Consider the following 21,689-nt stretch of genomic DNA (forward strand, 5'->3'; position numbering starts at 1 on the left):
AACTTGAACAGCAATACAGTCCCAGTAACAATCATAACCAAACCCATAAGGAGCTCTGGAGCTAGAGTAGCCCTCAGATTTGTTCCAAATTGGACTGAGATGACCAATCTTTGGTAATCCCACATTGACCGGTCATTGGATGTGGTCCATCCTGGGAAGGGGGTGTGACTATAGCTGAGGCCATCCCTGGAGGGGCTGGCAGCTGAGGGCTTTCTGCCAGCTGCACTCCCGGCAGCTGGGCAGCACATCACCTTTTCCATCTCACATTGCTTCCTTCTTCTGTGAAAGAGCTTTGCAACAAAAATTACTGAATCCTCCTTTTTTTGGGTATGCACCACACAGTGAGGAGCTCATGTCTATGCCCACAAGCATGCTGCCCAAGGGCCTGTTGCAGTCTTTGCAGGTCTTTGGTTGCAAGAAGACGGCTACTGTTGTGGTACACTGCAGATGGGTGAACGGTCAGCCCCTGGAGATGATGGAGTCGTGCACTTTGCAGTACAAGCTGCTGGAATCCATTTTGCTTCTGGGCAAGGAGTGGTTCACTGGTGTGGACATCCATGTCTGTGTGAAGGGTGGTAGTCATGTGCCCCAGATTTATGGAATCTGCTAGTCCATCTCCAAAGTCCTGGTGACCTATTACCAGAAGTACATGGATGAGGTGTCCAAGAAGGAAATCAAAGACATCCTCATCCAGTATGACCGGACCTTCTGGTAGCTGATTCCCATTCCCGCAAATCCAAGAAGTTCAAGACCCTAGTGCTGGCACTCCTACCAGAAATAAGCCCAATACAAGGAGCAGGGTTCACCTTTACAATAAACAAGGGTTGTGGGATTTTAAGGCTAAATAAAACAAAACAAAATGTTATTGAATCTTCCTCTTCCTATTTTTTCCAGTACGTTCTCCTTTTCCAAGACTAGAAGGCTGTATGTTTGTGTGTGGGACTCAAGATGATAAATACTCAGATACAGGCAATGTGTTTTGTGCTATCAAGGCAGAGTTGCTGTTTCGGACCTCAGAACATTTCCTGAGAGAGTTCAAATGTGAACCACCTCACTGGTGGAAACCGATAAGGAAACAATCAGTTTAGCAATGGCTTGATTAAACTAGTTCAGCAGGGAGAGCTCTTCATATTGTGAGAACCCTGGCTTTCAAGTGCTGCTACTAACTATACCCACTGAGAGCACCAGAACACTGACTAGATGACACATTCATTCATTCCACACCTAGTTATTGAGTACCTACTATGTGCCTGGCAGTGTGCTAGTAACAGAGGAAACAGCAGTTAACAAAGCAATTTGCTACACCTCTTGGAAGATATTTTTTCCTGTGGTTTTACTGAGCCTACAAAAGCAAGAAATGTGTCATGACTGAACTTTGACATGTCTTTCATTTCATCCAAGCTAGTATTTTTTTAAACTTAAATGATAGATATAAAGCAAATAACCTGTCATGTTTATTTACCAAATAGTTTTATGGATAGGTGAGATCTTTGAGATTTTCTGGTCCAGTATTCCCTAAACTATGATTGTATACTTCCTTCACTGAAATATTATTCTTTTAACATTTTTCTTTGAAGTAGCTTTCCTTTTTCCCCTTTACTTAGCCAGTTCTCTTTTTTAACTTTTTATTATGAAAAATTTCAAACATACATGGAAACAGAGCAAATAGTACAATGAATCCCCCTCATGTACCCAATTGAAACTACAATCAGCTTTTATTTATTTAGTTACTTTTAAAGAGGTATCAGGTTTTGAACCTGGAACCTTTTATGTGCAAAGCACTGAGCTACACCTGCTCTGCCACAATCAGCTTTTTTTTTTTTTTAAGATTTATTTATTTATTTTTCTCCCTCCCCCCCCCCAAGTTGTCTGCTCTCTGTGTCCATTTGCTGTGTGTTCTTCTGTGATTGCTTCTATCCTTATCAGCGGCACCGGGAATCTGTGTTTCTTTTTGTTGCATCATCTTGTTGTGTCAGCTCTCCGTGTGTGCGTGCCATTCTTGGGCAGGCTGCACTTTCTTTCGTGCTGGGTGGCTCTTCTTATGGGGTGCACTCCTTGCGCATGGGGCTCCCCTGCGTGGCATGGCACTCCTTGCACACATCAGCACTGCACATGGGCCAACTCCACACGGGTCAAGGAGGCCCAGGGTTTGAACCGCAGATCTCCCATATGGTAGGTGGATGCCCTATCCCTTGGGCCAAGTCCACTTCCCACAATCAGCTCTTGACCACTCTTATTTCATTTGTATTTCCACTCACTTTTCATCCTACCGTGGATTATTTTGAAGCTAATCTTAAACAGCCTGTCATTTCATCTGTAAATACTTCAGTTGTATCTCTAAAAAAAATAAGGATTATCTATTTCTTTTAAATTGTAGTGTTATTTTAAAATTAGACTATCACGTTTGGTAACATGAAACAATATAAATATGTCTAAATTAAAAGTTACTGCTTCTCCCATTACCAATTCATTGAGATTAACTTTGTAAATGGTTTGGTATATCCATACAGTTTTTCAAGTGTGTATCAGCATATAGAAATAAATATGTACATACAGAGTTTTTTACCAAAAAAAATGTTTTGCACAAATTATTCAAATTTTCTTTTTTCCCAAAGCAAGCTTTATTGATGTATAATTTATATAGAATAAAATTTACCCTTTATGGATGTACAATTTGAGTTTTGACGTACATACGCATATAACTGACCCTACAATTAAGATTTTCTTTGCCCAAAGAGTTCTCTCATGCCTCTTTACGTTCAGCCACCTCCTAAGCTTTGAAAACTACTTACCTCATTTTTGGCCCTATGGTGTTTCCCTTTCTAGTAGGTCACATAAATGGAATTTAAAAAAAACAGTCTCTTGAACAAATGGTGCTGGGAGAACTGGATATCTATAACCAAAAGAATGAAAGAGGACTCCTATCTCCTTATAAAAAAATAAAAATAACTTTATCAGTAATTATGTTAAATGTAATTGGATTAAATACTCCAGTTAAAGTGGAAGAATGGATTTAAAAAATCTAATTAAATGCTGTCAACAAGAGATACTTTATTTCAAAGACACAAATAGGTTGAAAGTAAAAGGATGGAAAAAGATATGCTATGGAAATAATAACCAAAAGAGGGCTGAAGTGACTATATTAACATCAGATAAAATAGACTTTGACAAAAATTGTGACAATGTAGTACATTTAATAATGATTATAGTATTGGCCCATCAAGACAATATAATAATTATAAACATGCTTCCAACAACAGAACCTAAACATACTTGAAGCAAAAATGGATTGAATTGAAGGGAGAAATAGACAATTCAACAATTGACTTTGGTATCCCACTTTCAATAATTGACGGAACTAGACAGAAGATTAACAAGGAAATAGAAGACATTATAAACCAACTAGTCTGTAAAAGAGGTCTCAATAAATTAAAAGAATTTACAGTAATCTTCTTTCACTTAGCATAATGCTTTGGAGATTCACCCATGTTGTATGTCAGCAATTTTTTTTTTTTGAGGTATCAGGACCAGAGATTAAACCTGGGATCTCTTATGCAGGAGGCCAGTGCTCAACCAGTGAGCCACATTGGCTCCCCTGAGTTGGCTCCCCTGAGTGGCTCCCTTATCTGTTTCCTTGGTTTGCTCGTTGTCTGCTCTTTTTTTTTTTTTTTTTCCTGCTTGTCTGCTCTTTTTTTTTGCTCATTGTCTGTTTGTTTTTCTTTAGGAGGCACCAGGAACCGAACTCAGAACCTCCCATATGGAAGGCAGAGGGCAGAGCTCAACTGCTTGAGCCACATCGGCTCCCCCAGTAGTTTGGTTTTTTCCCCTATCTGGTTGCATCATCATCTTTTTAATGCATTGCTTTGCTGTGTGGGGGCCACCTTGCACCTCTCCACACAGGTCTAGGACACCTTTTTTCTTTTTTTAACCAGGAAGTCCTGGGGATTGAACCCAGGTCCTCCATGTGGTAAATGGGAGCTCAATTCCTTGAGCCACAGTCACTTCCCAGTGTTTGTTTTTAATGATGAATTATAGTGCAGTTGTGGTTATATCAGCCCTTTGGACATTTGGGTTGTTCCAATTTTTGGCTACCATGATTCAGGTTGTTTAGAACATTTATGAGGTGATAAGGGTGTATGTTTTCATTTCTCCTGGGTCAATTCCTAGGATTAGGATCAATAGATCTTATGATAAGTATATGTTTAGCTTTGTAAGAAACTGTCAAAGTATTTTCCAAAATAACTGCTATTTTACATTCCTACCATCAGTTTATGAGATTTTCAATTACTCCATGCACTTGCCAACACTTAGTATTATTGTCTTTTTAATGCTATCCATTTTATCCATGTGTTAACTAGGGAGCCATTGGGATGGAAGCCTTGAGTGGTATCTCAATGTGGTTTTGATTTGCACTTTCCTGTTGCAAAAACTAATGATGTTGAGCATCTTTCGATGTGTTTATTAGCCATTTTATCTCTTCTTCAGTGAATATTTGTTTAGATCTTTTGTCCTCAAATTTGTTGTTTGCTTATTACTGAGTTTTGAAAGTTCTTACTGTATTCTGGATATGAGTTCTTTGTGTGTTTTGCAAATGTTTTCTTCCAATCTTTGGCTTGTCTTTTCACTTTGTGAACAGTATCTTTTGAAAAAGAGAAATTTTAAATTTTGATCAAGTCCACTGAGAGGACTTAGAAGTAATAACACTGCATTAACACTGAGCACACCTATACTGACAGCTTGGTTTCTAAATGCTCTTCTCTGCTAAAAGGAACCAGGATTCCTTGGAGTAATGGTGGATTCTAGGGCAGGAATAGTCCAAGCTCAGCCTGGAATGCTTTTTGCTGAAAAGGAAAATAGGGATCTGACAAAAGGACATCAGAACCATCTTGAAAGGACCCTTCCCCCCTCCACTGGCCAAATCTGAGGCAATTTGAGTGTCAAAAGAAATAATAATAGCAATAACCTATTATGTAAAAGATACAATCCTCAGTCTCTACAGACATAAATAAAGGAGGAAAAGTGAAAGCTTCCTTACAATAAAATGCCAACTAATAAATAGATGGAAGATGGAATTAGAAAATCACCATTGGGTGGTGGACTTGGCCCAGTGGTTAGGGCGTCCGCCTACCACATGGGAGGTCCGTGGTTCAAACCCCTGGCTTCCTTGACCTGTGTGGAACTGGCCCATGCGCCAGTGCTGATGCACGCAAGGAGTGCCGTGCCACGCAGGGGTGTCCCCCACGTAGGGGAGCCCCATGCACAAGTTGTGCGCCCCGTAAGGAAAGCCTCCCAGCGAAAAAGAAAGTGCAGCCTGCCCAGGAATGGCGCCGCACACACGGAGAGCTGACACAAGATGACGCTACAAATAGAAACACAGATTCCCGTGCTGCTGACAACAACAGATGCGGACAAAGAAGACAACGCAGCAAATAGACACAGAGAACAGACAACCAGGGTGGGTGGGGGGAAGGGGAGAGAAATAAATAAATAAATAAATAAATCTTAAAAAGAAAAAAGAAAATCACCATTGGTAGCCATCATGGTAATAATTTATTCAGGCAACAAATCAATACTCAGATGAGTGGATGAAAGTCTATTAAAAAACAGGATATTTACAGTTTCAAAGTATCTCCCCCAAAAATATGACTTCCTTAACAAAATGATCAAAGTTATCATTTGAAAATAGAACAAATCAACAATGTGAGCCTTCTGATAACATGTACTGAGAAGAACACATGTTTCCTTTTGTGGTATTCCTGCCAAAAATGCTTGCTCTAACAGTAATCATTTAGAAATAGTAGATGAATACAAATTGAGAGACACTCTACAAAATAACAGGCCTGTACTCTCCACAAATGTTAAAGTCACAGAGGACTAGGAAAAACTCAGGAGCCGTTCACCATAAAGAGCTATGGCTATCAAATGCAAATTGTTATTCTGTATTAGATCCTGGACCAGAAGAACAAAGAACATTGTTTGCGGTAAAGAGTCAGGTACTCATTAAGTATCCCAAACTTATTTTCCTTTGATGTTTAGGCATAGTAGATCCCCTAAGAAAGAGAGAGAATCTCTCCATACTGCTCTTTGTGGGGTTAAATGATTTTTCATATGTTTATTATCAATTTGTATTTTCTTTCTTGTGAATTATGTCATGTCCTTTATCCATTTATTAATTCATTAATTTTCCATTTGTAACTTTTTTCTCGTTTTTTTGGTAATTATTAAAGTAAACAGGTTCTTTAAATATATATATATATAAATCATATAAAGGGTGTGAAGGGAAAAATGAAAGCCCCTCAACTCTACATCCCATTCTCCAGGTAGTCTCCCTCTCATTTCATTTTTTAAAGTTTTCCTCCCACTCTTTTTGCTTCCTTTCACTACTTAAAAATTTCTCAATATTCTGAGAGTTATTCATCTAGCAAAAGTATATCTTAATGAACTAGGAAAGCAAAGAGTCTACAGTGAAAAACCTGCATGTTAACCTCTATAGATGTCATGACAAATGTATTTTTATATTCAAAACATATATGTTTATATATATTCAAGAAGCTTTAAAAATATAAGGACCTTATAGCAAAGCATTACATATCTAATATATATATATATTTATCTAATACATTATTAGTAATAAGACTGTATACATACGATAAGCTAGTAGCTTAAAGCCTGGAATATTGGAAACTGGTACGGGTTGGGAATAGAGAGAAGTCTTCTCACAAGATCCACTAATTGGGCCTTTTTTAACTTTTTATTTTGAAATAATTTCACACTTAGAGGAAAGTTACAAAAATAATATAGAAATAATTCATAGGACTTCCAGTATACCCCCACCCAGATACCCAGGCTTATCAATTACTAGCATTTGCCACATTTCTATCCCTCTCTCCCCTCCATATTTTATCTATTTATTTTATAAACATTTAAGAGTAGGTTGCATACATCATGATCCTCTGAAATTTAAAACTTTCTTCTGCTCCTGAGAACAAAGTCACTCACTTATGTAACCACTTTAAGTACAGCTATCAAGTTCAAGAAATTTAACATTAATTGTTATAAGGCATACAGTTTACATTCCAGTTTTTCTGTAGGTTCCAATAATGTCCTTTTGGGCATTTTCTCTTCCATTATTAAATCCAGTCCAGGATCATTCTAAAAGAATATTTTGATTTTTTTTTTAAGGTGGTACCAGATATTGAACCAAGGACCTTGTACCTGGGAAGCAGATGCTCAACCACTGATCTATATCCACTCCCAATGAAAATTGTTTTTTTTTAAAATTTGTTTTGTTTTGTTTTGCTTTAGGAGGTACTGGGGATTGAACCCAGGACCTCGTACATAGGAAGTAGGTGCTCAACCAATTGAGCTACATCCACTCCCTATCATTTGATTTTTATCCTTATGAAATAATGGATTTTTAAAAAAATAATGGAGTTTATAATTAAAATTCTTATGGAAATTCTTTTGTAACCTCGTTTTTTTAGATGAGAAACAAATGCCTGCAATGTAGTAGCCATTCCATAAATATTTGTTGAATCAATGGATGAATAAAATGAGGCCCATGTAGATTAAATGCCCTTCACAGTCCTCCCTGACACTATACCTTTGTTGCTGAAGGGACAGAATGTTAATCGTAAAGTTTGGGAGCAGATGTGGCTCAAGCAGTTGAGCACCTTTTTCCCACATGGGAGGTCCCAGGGTCAGTTCCCAGTGCCTCTTAAAGAAAGAACAAACAACAAGCAAACAAATGGAAAACCAACTGGGGAACCGATGTGGCTCAGTGGTTGAGCACCGGCTTCCCACATACTGGTTCAATCCAGCCCTGTACCTTAAAAAAAAAACAATAAAGCTTTCATTCATTCTTTTAACGTTTATTGAATGCCTCCAATGTGCCAAGTACTGTTTAAGGTGTTGTTATTTAGTATTTTTAACTTTTAGGCCCATGAAGAAGGGATGCCATTCAAGTCATAAATGATTTGTAAATTAATAACTGTACATCCTGTGATACAGTGAATACTTGCTCTTTTTCATTGATTTAGCTGTACTGGAGCCTGGTAATGTGGAATGAGAAATAATACTATGGACTTGTTATGAACTGAACTTTTTTGTGTATGTTTTTTTCCCAGCTGGAAGAAGAGAGATCTGTACTCAATAATCAACTGTTAGAAATGAAAAAGAGGTAGGCTTTCTTTTTTTGTTTACTGTTGTGTGTATGTTTTTAATGAGGGAAATGTCAAAACATGTAAGGTGATTTGGAGTAGGAAAAAAGGGACTTTATAATTACAGAATTGCATTCTGATGGTTTGATACTCATAATTGACAAATTATGAACATTTGTTTGCTAAATTTTCACTGTAATTACTAGAACAAAGAATGGTTTAGTTTTTAAGCCATGCTCAGTTACATTTATTAAGAAGAGTTCTAAAATCATTGTTTCATATATATTGCTGTTACCTCCTAGTTTCAGTAACTAAAAATACTATAATTTTACATAGAGCAATTGTCCTGCATATAAATACTGATTTCAGTTATATAAAAATTTTAATTTTTCAGCAACAATGGGTATTAGCACCATTTTAAATGTTTCTATTTGTTTTCTAAAAAAAACTTTTGTTACTTATTATTTTTCCATGATACGATTTTTCAAATGGAAGCCTAGTATTATTTTTCCAGTACTTTTGAGTAAGGATGAATGTGACCCACAGAAAGAATCATCTTAGAAGCCTTATGCTTATACATCCTGATAGTCACTGTCTATAAAAACATGCAGTTTGTGCCTCGAGAAATCCTGTGCTTTCTAGTGCATGCCAAGCAGGTTGACTGTGTACTATTACTGAGAACCACAGCCTATCCAATGCTTTGCAGTAGAATATTGAATAGGTGTGTATCAGAAATGGGCGCATGCTTTTTTTCCTTGTTAAAAACAAAAAAATAAAACTAAAACCTTTAAGAATAGCATAACCAAGAATTCCTGCGTGTTCTGGCAGAGTATTTTCTTTCACTCATCAGGGCAGAAGAGTGTTCCCCACTGACATACTGACATACTGTATTTTACACTGGCATGTCCCCTTCTACCACCATAGCTATTGCTTAGGAATTTAGCATTTCATTTAGCCCTCAAAAATATGTGAGTTCCTTAAGCTACATTCTAAAGGACATTAGGCCTCACTCAGTCTGGGAGTACCCTGCCTCCCTCCTGTTTTTCTTTCCCTTTCCCTTTTCCATTTCTTTTTCCTTTTCCTTTTCCCTTTTCTTTCCTTTCCTTCTTTTTTCTTTCTTTCAAAACTTAGATTCATTCTTCTTTAAAATTTCTTTTTCCTCCTTCCCTCCCTTCCTTTTCTCAAAGGTGGTGTTTATATTCCTGAATGCATGTGTGTTTCACCAGTGCCATGCCCCTGGTCCAGCCAGGTAGTCTCCAATTGGCCATGAGGTGTAGTGACTTATCCGCCCTGTCTTCAGCTAGTCCCTTTGTACAGGTACAGCTCTGTCCCACGTGAGCCTCAGGGTATGAGATTTTATATACATAAACCTATATTTCTTTAAAAGACCCTCAGATAGCCAGTTTTACAGGATATTTAGAAAAATAAATAGGGCTTGTTCCTGTGACAGTGCCTACAGCAAGGCAACATACAGAAGTGGGCTGGTGTAACTACTGCCGTATCCTGTTACATTTATGTAGCACTTCATAATTTACCTGCTCATCTAGTCTCAAATCAATCCTGTGAAGGCCCAGAAAATTAAGTAACTTGGTCAATGTCCAGGCTAATTACTGAGAGATGCATATGACCCAGTCTGCAGATTTTTTATGCTGGTTCTCTTCCCACTGTACCTTAAAGACTTCATTTATTTATTATGTAATTTATCTTTTTTAAAAGATGCTTTGCATTTTCAATTCTTAACATGAGATCATAACAAAATTATGTGTCTTTCAAAATATGATTAGGCATGTGACTTTTTTCATGGCTTAAAAATGTAGAACAAATTTGGATATTGTGAGTTTCTCTGTGCTTATTTCACTATCTCTGCCCTTGTTTTAAGTCCTAGATATGTTTAGTGAGAATGTCTCTAACTTATTCTTAATTTTGATCAGTAAAATATAATTAAAGGTGACAAATTTTAAAACTTCCTAGTTTCTCATATTTAGAGCTTTTTAAAAATTTATTTATTTGTTAACTAACCCCCTTGGAAAATTATTTTTGTCTTAAAAGTTGGAATGTTAATATATTTTTGCCCTTGAATACCTTCTAAAAGTCAGTTTGGTAAAGGATTTGTGTGTATATAATAGTAAAGGAAATTTATATAGCAGAGAGTACTAAAAAGAATGCGATATGATCTTAATTTAAAAGAGAAGGATATTTCAAATGTAGTTTCAGGTTCCCTCAGTGTTTTTATGAGAACTGAGAGTTTAGTCAGCAGTTTAATTTAGGAGTGATAATTGAATTTACAGAGTTAAAATGGTATGTAATCACTTCCTTCACGTGGTCATTACAGAAGTTCAGTTTCCAGTTACATATTCATCACCTCTCTTCAACTTATTTTTAGTACTTCTGAGTGTAGGATGAAATTAGTTACCATTAAGAAATTAGTAGCATCTTCTTGTATTTGCCATGATTTTTTGGTATTTGTAAACATTAGTTAGCAAGCAATATATAACAAAGTTTTTCCTCTAAGCTTAAAAAAACCAGTCTCCAAATTGGGCAAACTATTTTCAAAACAGGTTCCAAGATGTCTAACAGATAACGGAGAGTTAAACTTTGACTACTTTAGTCGACAGACTTGAGACTTTCGTTCCTCTGTACCACTCAAGTCCAAAGCAGACTTGGACACTTGTTTGGCTTGCCTCCCTTTTCTAGGCTTTATGATGTCAAAGAAGGGATTCCAAAGCCAAAATCTTAGACATGGAATTTGTGGAATCAGAATTAATTCTGTTAGTGTAAATGACGATTTCTGTCAGGAATGAAAAATGGTTGTCGATATTGTCTACAAATTCTGAAGAGGTCACGTGCTACTTCAGCTCATTAAGCTCACTGTGGGTTGCTGACTGTCTTGACTGTCTCCGAGCTCGCGCTACTTATCAATGCTCATTCCACTCCTCTCTTTTCCCTTTCCTACTCTTGCTTCCTTTGCTATATCTGTGTGTCTTTAATGGTAAGACTAAAGAAAGTCTATCCACGTCATAATAAATAAATTTCATATATTTTTAGTAAACCAAATTGTTGTACATATTTTTTGGCTGCCTTTGTCCCTATGTGTCTTGCTTTTGTTTTGTAAAATATTCTCAGCAGTTTATACATATATACACACCAACACACGTTTCTTTTTTATATCTACATACAGCAAAGAGCCTCAGTACAAATTTAGTTCTCCTTATTGTATTTGCATTTCTCTTCATGTTTCTAATATTTGGTTCTTGTTATCTTGCATTTTTAAAGCTTGCCCAGTAACACTTTAAGGTATTTGCTTCATTACTGGAATTTATTTCTTATTTAAGTGGTAAGGAAAGAATCTGGGCAATATGCTCCCTTGGGGATAGTGTTAGAAAAAATATTTTTGGCCTTATAGTCCTTCTTTGATAGTATGTTTATCTTGCTTTCTTGATCTTTTGAATAATTCCAAGTCATTCCAGTCACCATGACTTAAAAGTAATTTGAGTCCCCCTGTCAGTCTTTTTTGTTATTCATATGTCAATAATGTTGGCATAAATGGTTTAATTTAGCCCCTCTTGGTTTGCACAGTGGGCTTAAAAATGGCCTAAGAAGCCAATGAAGATGTGTCACAAAGATGAGCTTGCCAAGGTATTTGTGTCATGTCATTTAGCATATAAATCATGTTAGGCCTCTTATTAATGTTGCATCTTTTTGAAAAGTTGTGCAAGAAATATCCTGCTTGCCATCTTCTTAGAATGCAACCTTGCTTAGAGGTTGTCTGTATACATGATATGCGCATGGGGTCTTTGCTTGGTGGCACCGGAGAATGACATCCATTCCTTTTCCTTTTGCCAGATGGTAGTATGTTTGTCCCACCCCAACACAAAGAACCTGTGGGACCTTGGCCAGTTAGAATTCTGATTGTACGAGAATCTACATCTGTCAAATACCTATCAAATACTGATAATTTTTAGTAAAAACATTTAAAATTACATTTTTCAAAGATGAGTTGGAGTTATAACAAGTGAAGTGCTTGAAATAGTTTTTACAATAGAATAAACTATCAAATAAAATAAACTATCAAATAAGTTTAAGACTTTAAGAATCTCAGGAATTATTGAATCTTTGGATAACATCAGATATTTGCTTTCCAGGTGCCTTTACATCCCTTCCATTTAAATTTTTTATTGGTTTTACCTGAAAACAAGATCCTGTTTCCTAGCAAGGTGTTATTCACCTAGTAATTTAGCAGCACTGTTGCCTGCCCCTGTCAAGTGTACATATAATGCTTGGGTGTTGAATTCAAGAAATTTCTGTAAGTCTCAGATTCTTTTCTGACTACTTATCATTCTGGAGTGTAAGTGTAAGCCACACTGTGAGATAGGAACAAGCCTTAAATTTCCATCTTTGTATAGAATTTCAATTTACCATAAACCATGAGAATTTTGTAATTCGTATGCCGGATATCTTGGGTCTCACTAACCAGACATACATTCCATCATTCCTAACCTGGGCCTCAGTTTCTTACTCCTTCAGTTGGTTCTAAAATGGACTGAACCAGCACATGCTCTGCCTTAACCTGTTTATTTCTAATAGAACCGAGAACAGATGGGCTTCTTAAAGTGCTGAACTCTCACTGATGATGGCTTCTTTATATTTATGTAGTATCTTAGTTTGTAGAACAGTAAAGCAAATATAGCCTAAGGGCCAGCTAGGAAATTTTTCTCTGGTCTTGTTTTTTCCAAAATATTTTTGTAATCCAAGGTCTTTTTGTGTTTCATACTGCATGCAATTTTTTTTTAGGAGGTTCTGGGACCCTGTAGATGGGAAGCATGTACTCAACCACTGAGCTATACCTGCTCCTGTGTGTAATTTTTTTTTTTTTTACTTTGTTTTAAAATGCTTTTAGATTTGCAGAAGTGTTAACAAAGATAGTTCCTATATATCCTTCATCCAGCTTCCCCTAAGGGAAGCTTACATAACCATGGTATATAACCCCTTACATAACCATGGTACATTTGACAAAACTAAGAAATTAACATTGGTACAGTAGTACTAACTAAACTCTATACTTTATCTGGATTTCCCCAGTTTTTCCATTAAAGTCCTTGATCTCTTCCAGGATCCAATCCATGATCATTTAGTAGCCATATCTCCTTAGTCTCCTCCTATTTGTAACAGTTCCTCAGTCTTTCCTTGTTTTTCATAACCTTGACACTTTTAATGCATGTAATTTTCACTTAAAAATTTTAAGTAGATATATAAAGATATATACCATGAAAACATAAAACACATACCAGTTTGCCCTTTGGGGTTATGTCTATTGCGTCTTGCCCTCCCTCCCCATCTCTCCTGCATCTTTCCCTTTCTTTTTCCACTCCTTAGCTTTAAGGTACATGTTTCTCTCTCACTAAAGCGCCACCTTCCCCCCTCTCACCCTGGATCAGGTTGAGAACATAACCAAGTGTGCAGATTTCTCCCTCCAGTCTCCCCCACTTTTCATTCTGCACTTGAGAAACCATTTTAACATTTATTCTTCTTGACTTTATGTAAATATCTTTAATTTCTATGAGTAATTTAATGTCCTCTTCAGATTCTACGGTTGAAAAGTAGTAATCCTCCAGTTTGAATAGTAGTAGCAACCTTGGCTACTGTTTTGGCCCATAATATCTCAAAGACACATTCTTGGAACTTGCTAAAATGTTACTGAAATTAGTGAGAACCAATTGATACTTCCAGCATAAAATGGCTCTGCATGACATCTGTATAATTGCTTTGCATGTATGTATTTTTTTTCATTGTTGTTATGCTTGGTAATTTATTCAAGAAGTAACAATTCAAACCTGGGTTAGATTTTAATGGAATTTTTTTGGGAGTGGGGTACAACAGTTGTTTGTGTGTGTGTGTATGTAGTGTGTGTTTTAAGTCTACGTCTTCCAAATTTATTAACTTGTTTCTTTAAATTCAAATGGATACAATGATATGCAGATACTGGCATGTCTATAAATAGGTAACTTTTTCTCCCCTCACAGTAAGTAAAATTTCGCAAACAATAATAGCATTAACCCCCTATAAAACTTGCCTGTTTTACTTTTTTTTTTTTTAACATTAACATTAATTATGTGTTTGTTTTAGCACAGCTGTACATTCACCATTCTCTTGGTTGATTTCTGGAATTTTTAAATCTTTCGTCTTTTAGAGAATCCAAATACATAAAAGACACAGATGAAGAAAAAGCTTCCTTGCAGAAATCGATCAGTATTACTAGTGCCTTACTCACAGAAAAGGATGCAGAGCTGGAAAAACTGAGAAATGAGGTAGAGTACTATCTAAAGTACACATTCACACTGCCTAGTTTTGTTTATACTCTGAGCCTAAGCTCAAAACTGTGTTTCAGGTCACAGTGCTCAGGGGAGAAAACGCTTCTGCCAAGTCCTTGCATTCAGTTGTTCAGTCTCTAGAGTCTGATAAGGTGAAGCTTGAACTAAAGGTAAAGAACTTGGAGCTTCAACTCAAAGAAAACAAGAGGCAGCTGAGCAGCTCCACAGGTAAACTTCTTCCCACACACTGGCTTCCTGTAGGGGAGCAGTTTCTTGATTTTCCTTGGAAGTTAGCTCTTGAGCTGCCTTGACTGACCATCCATCCTTGGCTCACCTACCGTGTAATGAAATGAAGGTGATCCATCTCACAGGCCAGTGTTCCCCCTCCTGCAGGTTGTAACAGGTAGAAGACAGTAGGCCATAGCTCCTGTCTCTGTAGCACTGCAGGGAAGGAGAGCAGAGGTGGTCCCTCTGTAAGAGAACCATTCATTGTTTCTCTAAGCTCAGATGGGTGTGACAGGCATTCTGCCCCCGTAGGGCCAGCCTCTCTGAGATTCCTTAGGGGCCCAGATGGGGACAGGGACTCATCATCTGGGAATCCCACATGGACACGAGTTTCTAACACTGGTCCTTTTGCTGCAATAACAAGGAAAAAAGATTGCAATTTTTTTCTAGCTCCCCCTCTACTTTTTTCTTTTATTACAAGGTAATACTGATAGTCAGAGAGAAGAGGAAGAAAGAGCCCAGGAGAGTCAGGTAATATTCCTTTGCTTTCTCACTATTTTTAAAAAATGATTTGTCCTTTTGAATAGGTGGTATATTCATATCATACAAACATTAAACAATCTTAAAAAGTACTGTAAAATGTCTCCCTCCAAATACTGTCTCTTCTGCCCAGTTTCCATCCCCTTGAACATGTAATCACTGTTATTAGTATCTAATTTTTTTTGTCTTTCCAGGGATGGAAAAAATATATATACAAGCCATTTAATATAGCCTTTTCTCATTTTTTTATGCAAATACTGGCATACTACATAAATTCTTTTGCATTTATTCTTGTTAATAGCCTTATAGTAGTCATCTTCTGGATGTACCATAATTTATTTAATTAGTCCCCTTTTGGTCAACATAATGTAACCTTTGGGATATTTCTGATCTTTTGGGTTTATTATAAACAATACTGCAATCAAGGATATTGAACATGTACTAGTATTTCTGTAGGATAAGTTCCTAGAAGTAGAAATTTTTCAAAGGGTTCCCTACTCACTTTTACCTTAAAAAGACTTGGTTTTCAAAAACTCAGTTTCTTAAAATCAAGATTAACCAAACAATCTTACTTTTTAAAAATGGGATTATACAAGATACCATTAACCACAACCAGTGTTCCCATTGCTACCCAACAGTTTTATATTTTTCCCTATCTTAAACTTACTTCAGTTAAGGGTGAAACATGCCACTAGAAATAGAGTATTCTGACCAATTTTAAAAAGTAGAAATAAAAATAAATGGGAAGAAAAGCAACCAAAAATGAAAAAATTTTTTTAAAAATGGAATTATATGGAGGCAAACTGTTCAGTATTTAGAAATGTAATTGCACATAAGCAACATGCATCTCTTTAATTTTAATACTGTATTTTAGATACATTTACATTGTTCAGAATTCAATAGTATGAGAATCATCTTTCAATTTTAAATAATAGGAAAATAATGAATTTGTTTTAGTTATCTTAAGTCTTTGCTCAGAGAGGCATGAGAGGATTCAATGAATGTTCTAACTCATCCTGGAATTTAGCATTGTTTGCTTAGTTTGGATGTCTAGTAGGCATAGTACTCAATTAACAATGTTTTATCTTTCCCCCTTTCCTTTCTGCTTCCGTTTGTTCCATCTGCTGCTGACAACATTTTTCCTTCCAATCAGCAAATGGTTTGTTTTATGTTTCCTAACTTGTGTGTGCATGTGTATGTGTGAGTTCCCACTACACTTACATCAATTTTGGGGACTTTCCTTCTTTCTGAACTGGAGTTTTTAACAGAATAATGACTTATAAATATCTAAAATGTGGTTTGAGAAGTAATATTAGATTCTGTGGGTCAGCCTTTCAGAGGTGGCCTGGTTGAGATATTCTGCAGAGACTGCTGCAGTGGTTGCTAGCATTGTTCATAACTTGCCCCAGCAGAGGAAGAAGAAAGCCAAGTAAATATTGTAAATATTTATTTTTAAAATGATATATATATATATTTATTTGTTTAATACTGTAAAGTGAGATCTTTCAGTGGACATTCAGGGAAATGAGATGTTTTTAGTATTTGTAGAAGAGGGAAGAGGCTTTGATTTGAAATGAAATGTTCAAATCAGAGCATTTCCTCCTGCTGGTCATTTACTATCCCCACTGTCCAGGGAATCTTGGCACAGGTGCTCTTCTGTGTGTAGAACCTGGAACACTGCCTTGTCACTATGTTCCAAAGCATTTCTCCTCAGCTGAGAGCCTTTTCTTTTAAACACCTTCATTTTCCATGAAAACTTATTTACTTGCCTTCCTACCACTACCAATCAGTAGATGCTAGATTGTGGTCTGAAGTGAATTTCCATGTAACTTTTTCAAATATATTTTAAAAAAATGTTCTGAATTGGTTCTGAAGTTTAATGGAACTAATTGGGTATACTTTTGCAAAATTTTTGCATATGTTTTTCATGTGGTAGAAGGAAAAAAGAAAACTCTCACTTAAGGCATGCCATATAACCAGAAATAGAAGGTTATGACTTTTGGAGAATGCAAGGTGTTTTTTCCTATTGAAAGAAATAACTGTTTCTTACACTTTAGCATGAGTCAGTAGCATTCCACCAACCTACAGATTTAGATATTTAAGTATAATTTCTTTGTCATATCCAAATAAGACTTACCCAATTAGAACTGAAAATATGATTTAAAATGAAATTTAAATGTTCCTTAATATAAAAATAGCATCTATTCAGGAAAGAAAATTTGAAAAATATTGAAAGGTAGGAAGAGGAAAAAGAAAACTCAACAGCCCCCATCACCTAGGCATGGCCTCACTGAGTTCAGCTCTTTAGTCAAACAATCTCAGCATTCCTTTTCCTTTTGACGTTTGAAAAGCATGTGCTCAGTAATGGCCACCGCTGGCCCCACCTGTGGGATGCCCAAGCATACTTTGCAGCCATACCATGAGAGTGTGCTTCTGTGACTTCTTGATACTCCAGCTGATTCAAGTATTTGAATATCAAGTGTTTAAGTATCTTACACATCACACTGTTTTTCTTTCCTTTTTCCAAACAAATCAGATTGATTTCCTAAATTCAGTAATAGTGGACCTTCAAAGGAAGAATCAGGACCTCAAGATGAAGGTAGAGATGATGTCAGAAGCAGCCCTTAATGGGAATGGGGATGACCTGAACAATTATGACAGGTATTTCATATTAAGCAATACTGAATTGAACCATAGTTTCATTGAAATAAATGTGTTTTTAAAAGTTAGATTCTCCAATGGGTTGTAAAGACAGAAAAAACATATCAAACAAAATAAAAGTTGCTTTGTGATTACTTGACTGCAAGTAGATGTCCGTAAGTGTGGAAGAGAGTGATAGACCACAAATGGTTTGAAAATTAAAATTGAAAATAGAGGAGCAGATGAGGCTCAAGTAATTGAGTGCCTGCCTCCCACATGGGAGGTCCTAGTTCAGTTCCTGGTGCCTCCCGAAAAAACAAGAACAAATAACAAGCCAAACAAAAAAAAAAAAACAACTCAGGGACACCAATGTGGCTCAGTGGTTGGGCACCAGATTTCCACATACGAGGTCCTGGATTCAATCTCTGGCCCCCTGTACCTCAAAAAGAAAAAGAAACTTGTAAAGAAAAATCTGGAATGTAGTGCTTATACTTGAGGCTAACAGAGTTGGCCATAATTAGTTATTGCTTATTTTCTATTCTTTACAAATATTGTTTTCATTTGAATTTCTCAAAGAAATAAGTCTCTGATTTTACCTGTTAACATTTGTAGCGATGATCAGGAGAAACAGTCCAAGAAGAAACCTCGTCTCTTCTGTGACATTTGTGACTGCTTTGATCTCCACGACACAGAGGATTGTCCTACTCAGGCACAGATGTCTGAGGATCCTCCCCATTCCACGCACCATGGCAGTCGGAGTGAGGAGCGCCCATACTGTGAAATCTGTGAGATGTTTGGGCACTGGGCAACCAACTGCAATGACGACGAGACCTTCTGATGAAGCCTTAAGTCGAGAACTGGTCTTTCTTGGTGCCACTAGCATTTAAGCAACTTAACACCAGCATTGTGTGTGCAGACTTCAGGAGAACTCATTATTTTTGACCCTCATCAACAAATCTAAGAAAATATTTTGATCTTCCACAAATATCCCTTTTAGTCTCCCCTTATTATGTTAGAATAATAAAGAAATACTTAGTAGGTGAGTTTTCACCTCTAATTTTGTCTTCTTGATTTTAAAAGTTGTAACAAGACATTACACCTGATGCCATTACATTTATTGTCCCTAGGGAAACCTCATCGAACAATCCCTAACCTTACAATACCTTATTTAAATAACTTTAAATTATGCTGTTACTTTTCATATTTGCACTAAAATGTTTCCAGGCTGCATTTGTATATTTAGAGTTTTTTGTTAAGCTTTGACACTGGAATGAGTTGAAAAAATGTGCCATTTTGCATTTTCATCTGTTCATTTAAAATATTTTATTCTTAGTCAAAGAAATATCTGAGCTCTTTGCACTACCTGATGTCAGTAGTGCCTTTATTTCAGGCTTGATAGTTCTTAGGTGTGATTATTAAATCATGAAACAGGTAAAGGGAGAGGGAAGCCCCAAAACTGCTGTGGGCACATTTTATAATCTATATGCTGCACCCACTTACTTATACTGTGGTGTTTTGTTTATTGGTTTTGCCTAATTTCAGCTTCTATATATTATATGTATATATTTTTATAAAATCTATATTTTGGGAAAAAAAACACCCAATGTGTCTTTCTGTTCAGATTTTTACCTGTATGAAAAAGAAAATACCTAAAATGTTCACTGAGACAACCAACTAGGCCAGAAATAGCATAGCTTTGCAACTATTTTTACTTTTGTTTTCATTTTGTTTCTTTACCAGATCTAAATAACTGGGAGAATTTTCTCCAAATTTTTTCCCCCTTCTCTGGCAGATAAACCCCGGCAGTCAATTAATTAGATAATAAATCACTGTAAAACACTTAAATTAATCAATCTACAACCTACCTTTGCAAGTTTTTTTTTAATGTGTTTTAGATGAATGTATGATGAGAAATTCAACATTAATAATTTTGGATTTTCTTATCACAAAAAAAATGAAGGACCTCAACCACCAGATCCGTTTTATCACCCACTTTGAATCTATTTATCTTCATTTGAATGTCTTTTAGAATATGTAAAAAGTAATAAATAAAATGTATCTTCCATACTACAAGTATAAGAACTTCTATTAATTGTGTGTATATATATATATGCTTTTGATGTATTTTTCCCTCAAGATTATCAACTGTTTGACAAGTGAATAGGTAAAATAAATCTGTAATCAGTTGAAATTTTTGGTTATAAAAATATTATAATAGGAATTGTTTCACAAACAGAAAACATGTAAAACAGTATTAAAATTTGAGCAAACAAGTGTTCTGTATCTAATAAACGGTTATTCCTTTCTGCCAGTGGTAGTAAACATTTTTCTCAGGTTTATTTGTCCTAATGATTTTTCTTCAAACAAGGAAGCACTGTAGACCCAAGTAACAATTCCTCCTGCAGTCTTTCAAGGAATGGGTATGCCATTGTTAAAATAACCCAAGTAACCTAAAATAATTACTTAAGGTTATTATCAATTGCTACATCATCCTGTACAACCTGACAAAAATATAGGTGGCTCCATGTAGTGCCAACTATAATAATCCATGAAATTTTGGAAAGAAACTATGGAAGTTGCTGTGATGTTACAAAAATGACCATTTTTGTGTGCTAGGCCTTTGAACATATTTTAAGAAAACAAACACAGGTAAATATTTTCAAAGCAGGGTACTAGTTGAACAAAGCATATTGCTTTTACCTAAATAATGCTAAACACTGTAGTTCTTAGCATCTCATCAACAGTAAACAAGGCTATGGTACTTATAGGGCAACTGTAACACTATAAATTATAACTTTTGAGGTTTATAAAAGCACCTCTTTCCTTGATCACCTTCTAGCATCCTAGTGCTGTTTCAGGGAGGGTAGCTTCTCATTCTGGTCTTGCTCTTTTATGCTCATTCATACTTAAGAGTTTACTAGCCTTGGGCATTTTACTTCTTAAGTAAGTTGTACCTCATTTAATAGCCCATAACAGGGCCCGCTCAGCTCAACATTTATTCTCATACAGTGCTAAAAGAATACACATTCTCAATTGAACAAAAAGCCCACCTATGAGAAGAGTTTGTGATACAGGTTGAGAACTAGAGCATGGAATAGTTTACCTGTGTGGTAATAAATTGTTTTATTGTTAATATGTACCAATAAAATTGATTTGTTTTTTAAAAATATGGAAAAATTGTTTTAAAATCTAAATGGCTTTGGTGGGATCAAGAAATTAAGAGAGGAAGTTTTTTGTTTCCTTTTCCTTTGCTTTTCTGCATCATCCCCAAATTCCATCTGTGCTTACTGCAACTCCAATGTAATTGTTTAGGAAGTCCTCTTTTTAATATTAATAACTAAGTGTGCACAGGATATTGTGCACCTTTTCACCAGATCCCAGATGGGTGATATACATCTGAGATTATAAAAACGCATACTCCTTTGGCGAGTGGAAGTAGCTCAGCGGTTTGAGCGCCTTCTTCATATATATGGAGGTCCCAGTTTCATTCCCCTGTACCACCTGAAAGAAAGGGGGGGGAGGGGGGAACCCGCATATTTTCACTCTCCTACCTTGTTAAGAGTGCTAGGCACTTTTTTTTTTTGGTCTTTTTTTATCTTTCATATTCTTAAAAGATACATAGATCACACAAAATGTTACATTAAAAGCTAGGCATTCTTAAGCCTTCTCAATGATTTACATAATATAATTTACATCCTTTTAATTCTCAAAAACAATTAACCAGCGAGGTACGGTGCACATTTCACTGATGAAGCAAATGGTGGGACCTGGACTTCAAGCTGCGATAGTATTGTGTGGAATACCATGTTGCCGTACA

At 36.2% G+C, this 21,689-nt stretch overlaps 1 protein-coding gene across 8 annotated transcripts in view; it reads left to right on the forward strand.

The window, feature by feature from the left end:
- CLIP1 (CAP-Gly domain containing linker protein 1) overlaps positions 1-20,183 on the forward strand; it is a 137,947-nt gene extending 117,764 nt beyond the window's left edge. For all 8 annotated transcript variants that reach the window (XM_058281321.1, XM_058281327.2, XM_058281325.2 and 5 more), the window contains 6 exons: positions 8,127-8,179; positions 14,347-14,464; positions 14,545-14,695; positions 15,174-15,223; positions 17,769-17,893; positions 18,485-20,183. In XM_058281321.1, the coding sequence (XP_058137304.1) occupies positions 8,127-8,179; positions 14,347-14,464; positions 14,545-14,695; positions 15,174-15,223; positions 17,769-17,893; positions 18,485-18,710 (723 nt within the window). In that variant the 3' untranslated portion in view covers positions 18,711-20,183. The remainder of the gene's footprint in view (positions 1-8,126; positions 8,180-14,346; positions 14,465-14,544; positions 14,696-15,173; positions 15,224-17,768; positions 17,894-18,484) is intronic.
- Positions 20,184-21,689: the final 1,506 nt, after the last annotated feature.

This window comes from Dasypus novemcinctus, chromosome 19 (genome assembly GCF_030445035.2).
Source record: "Dasypus novemcinctus isolate mDasNov1 chromosome 19, mDasNov1.1.hap2, whole genome shotgun sequence".
Classification (NCBI taxonomy): Eukaryota; Metazoa; Chordata; class Mammalia; order Cingulata; family Dasypodidae; genus Dasypus; species Dasypus novemcinctus.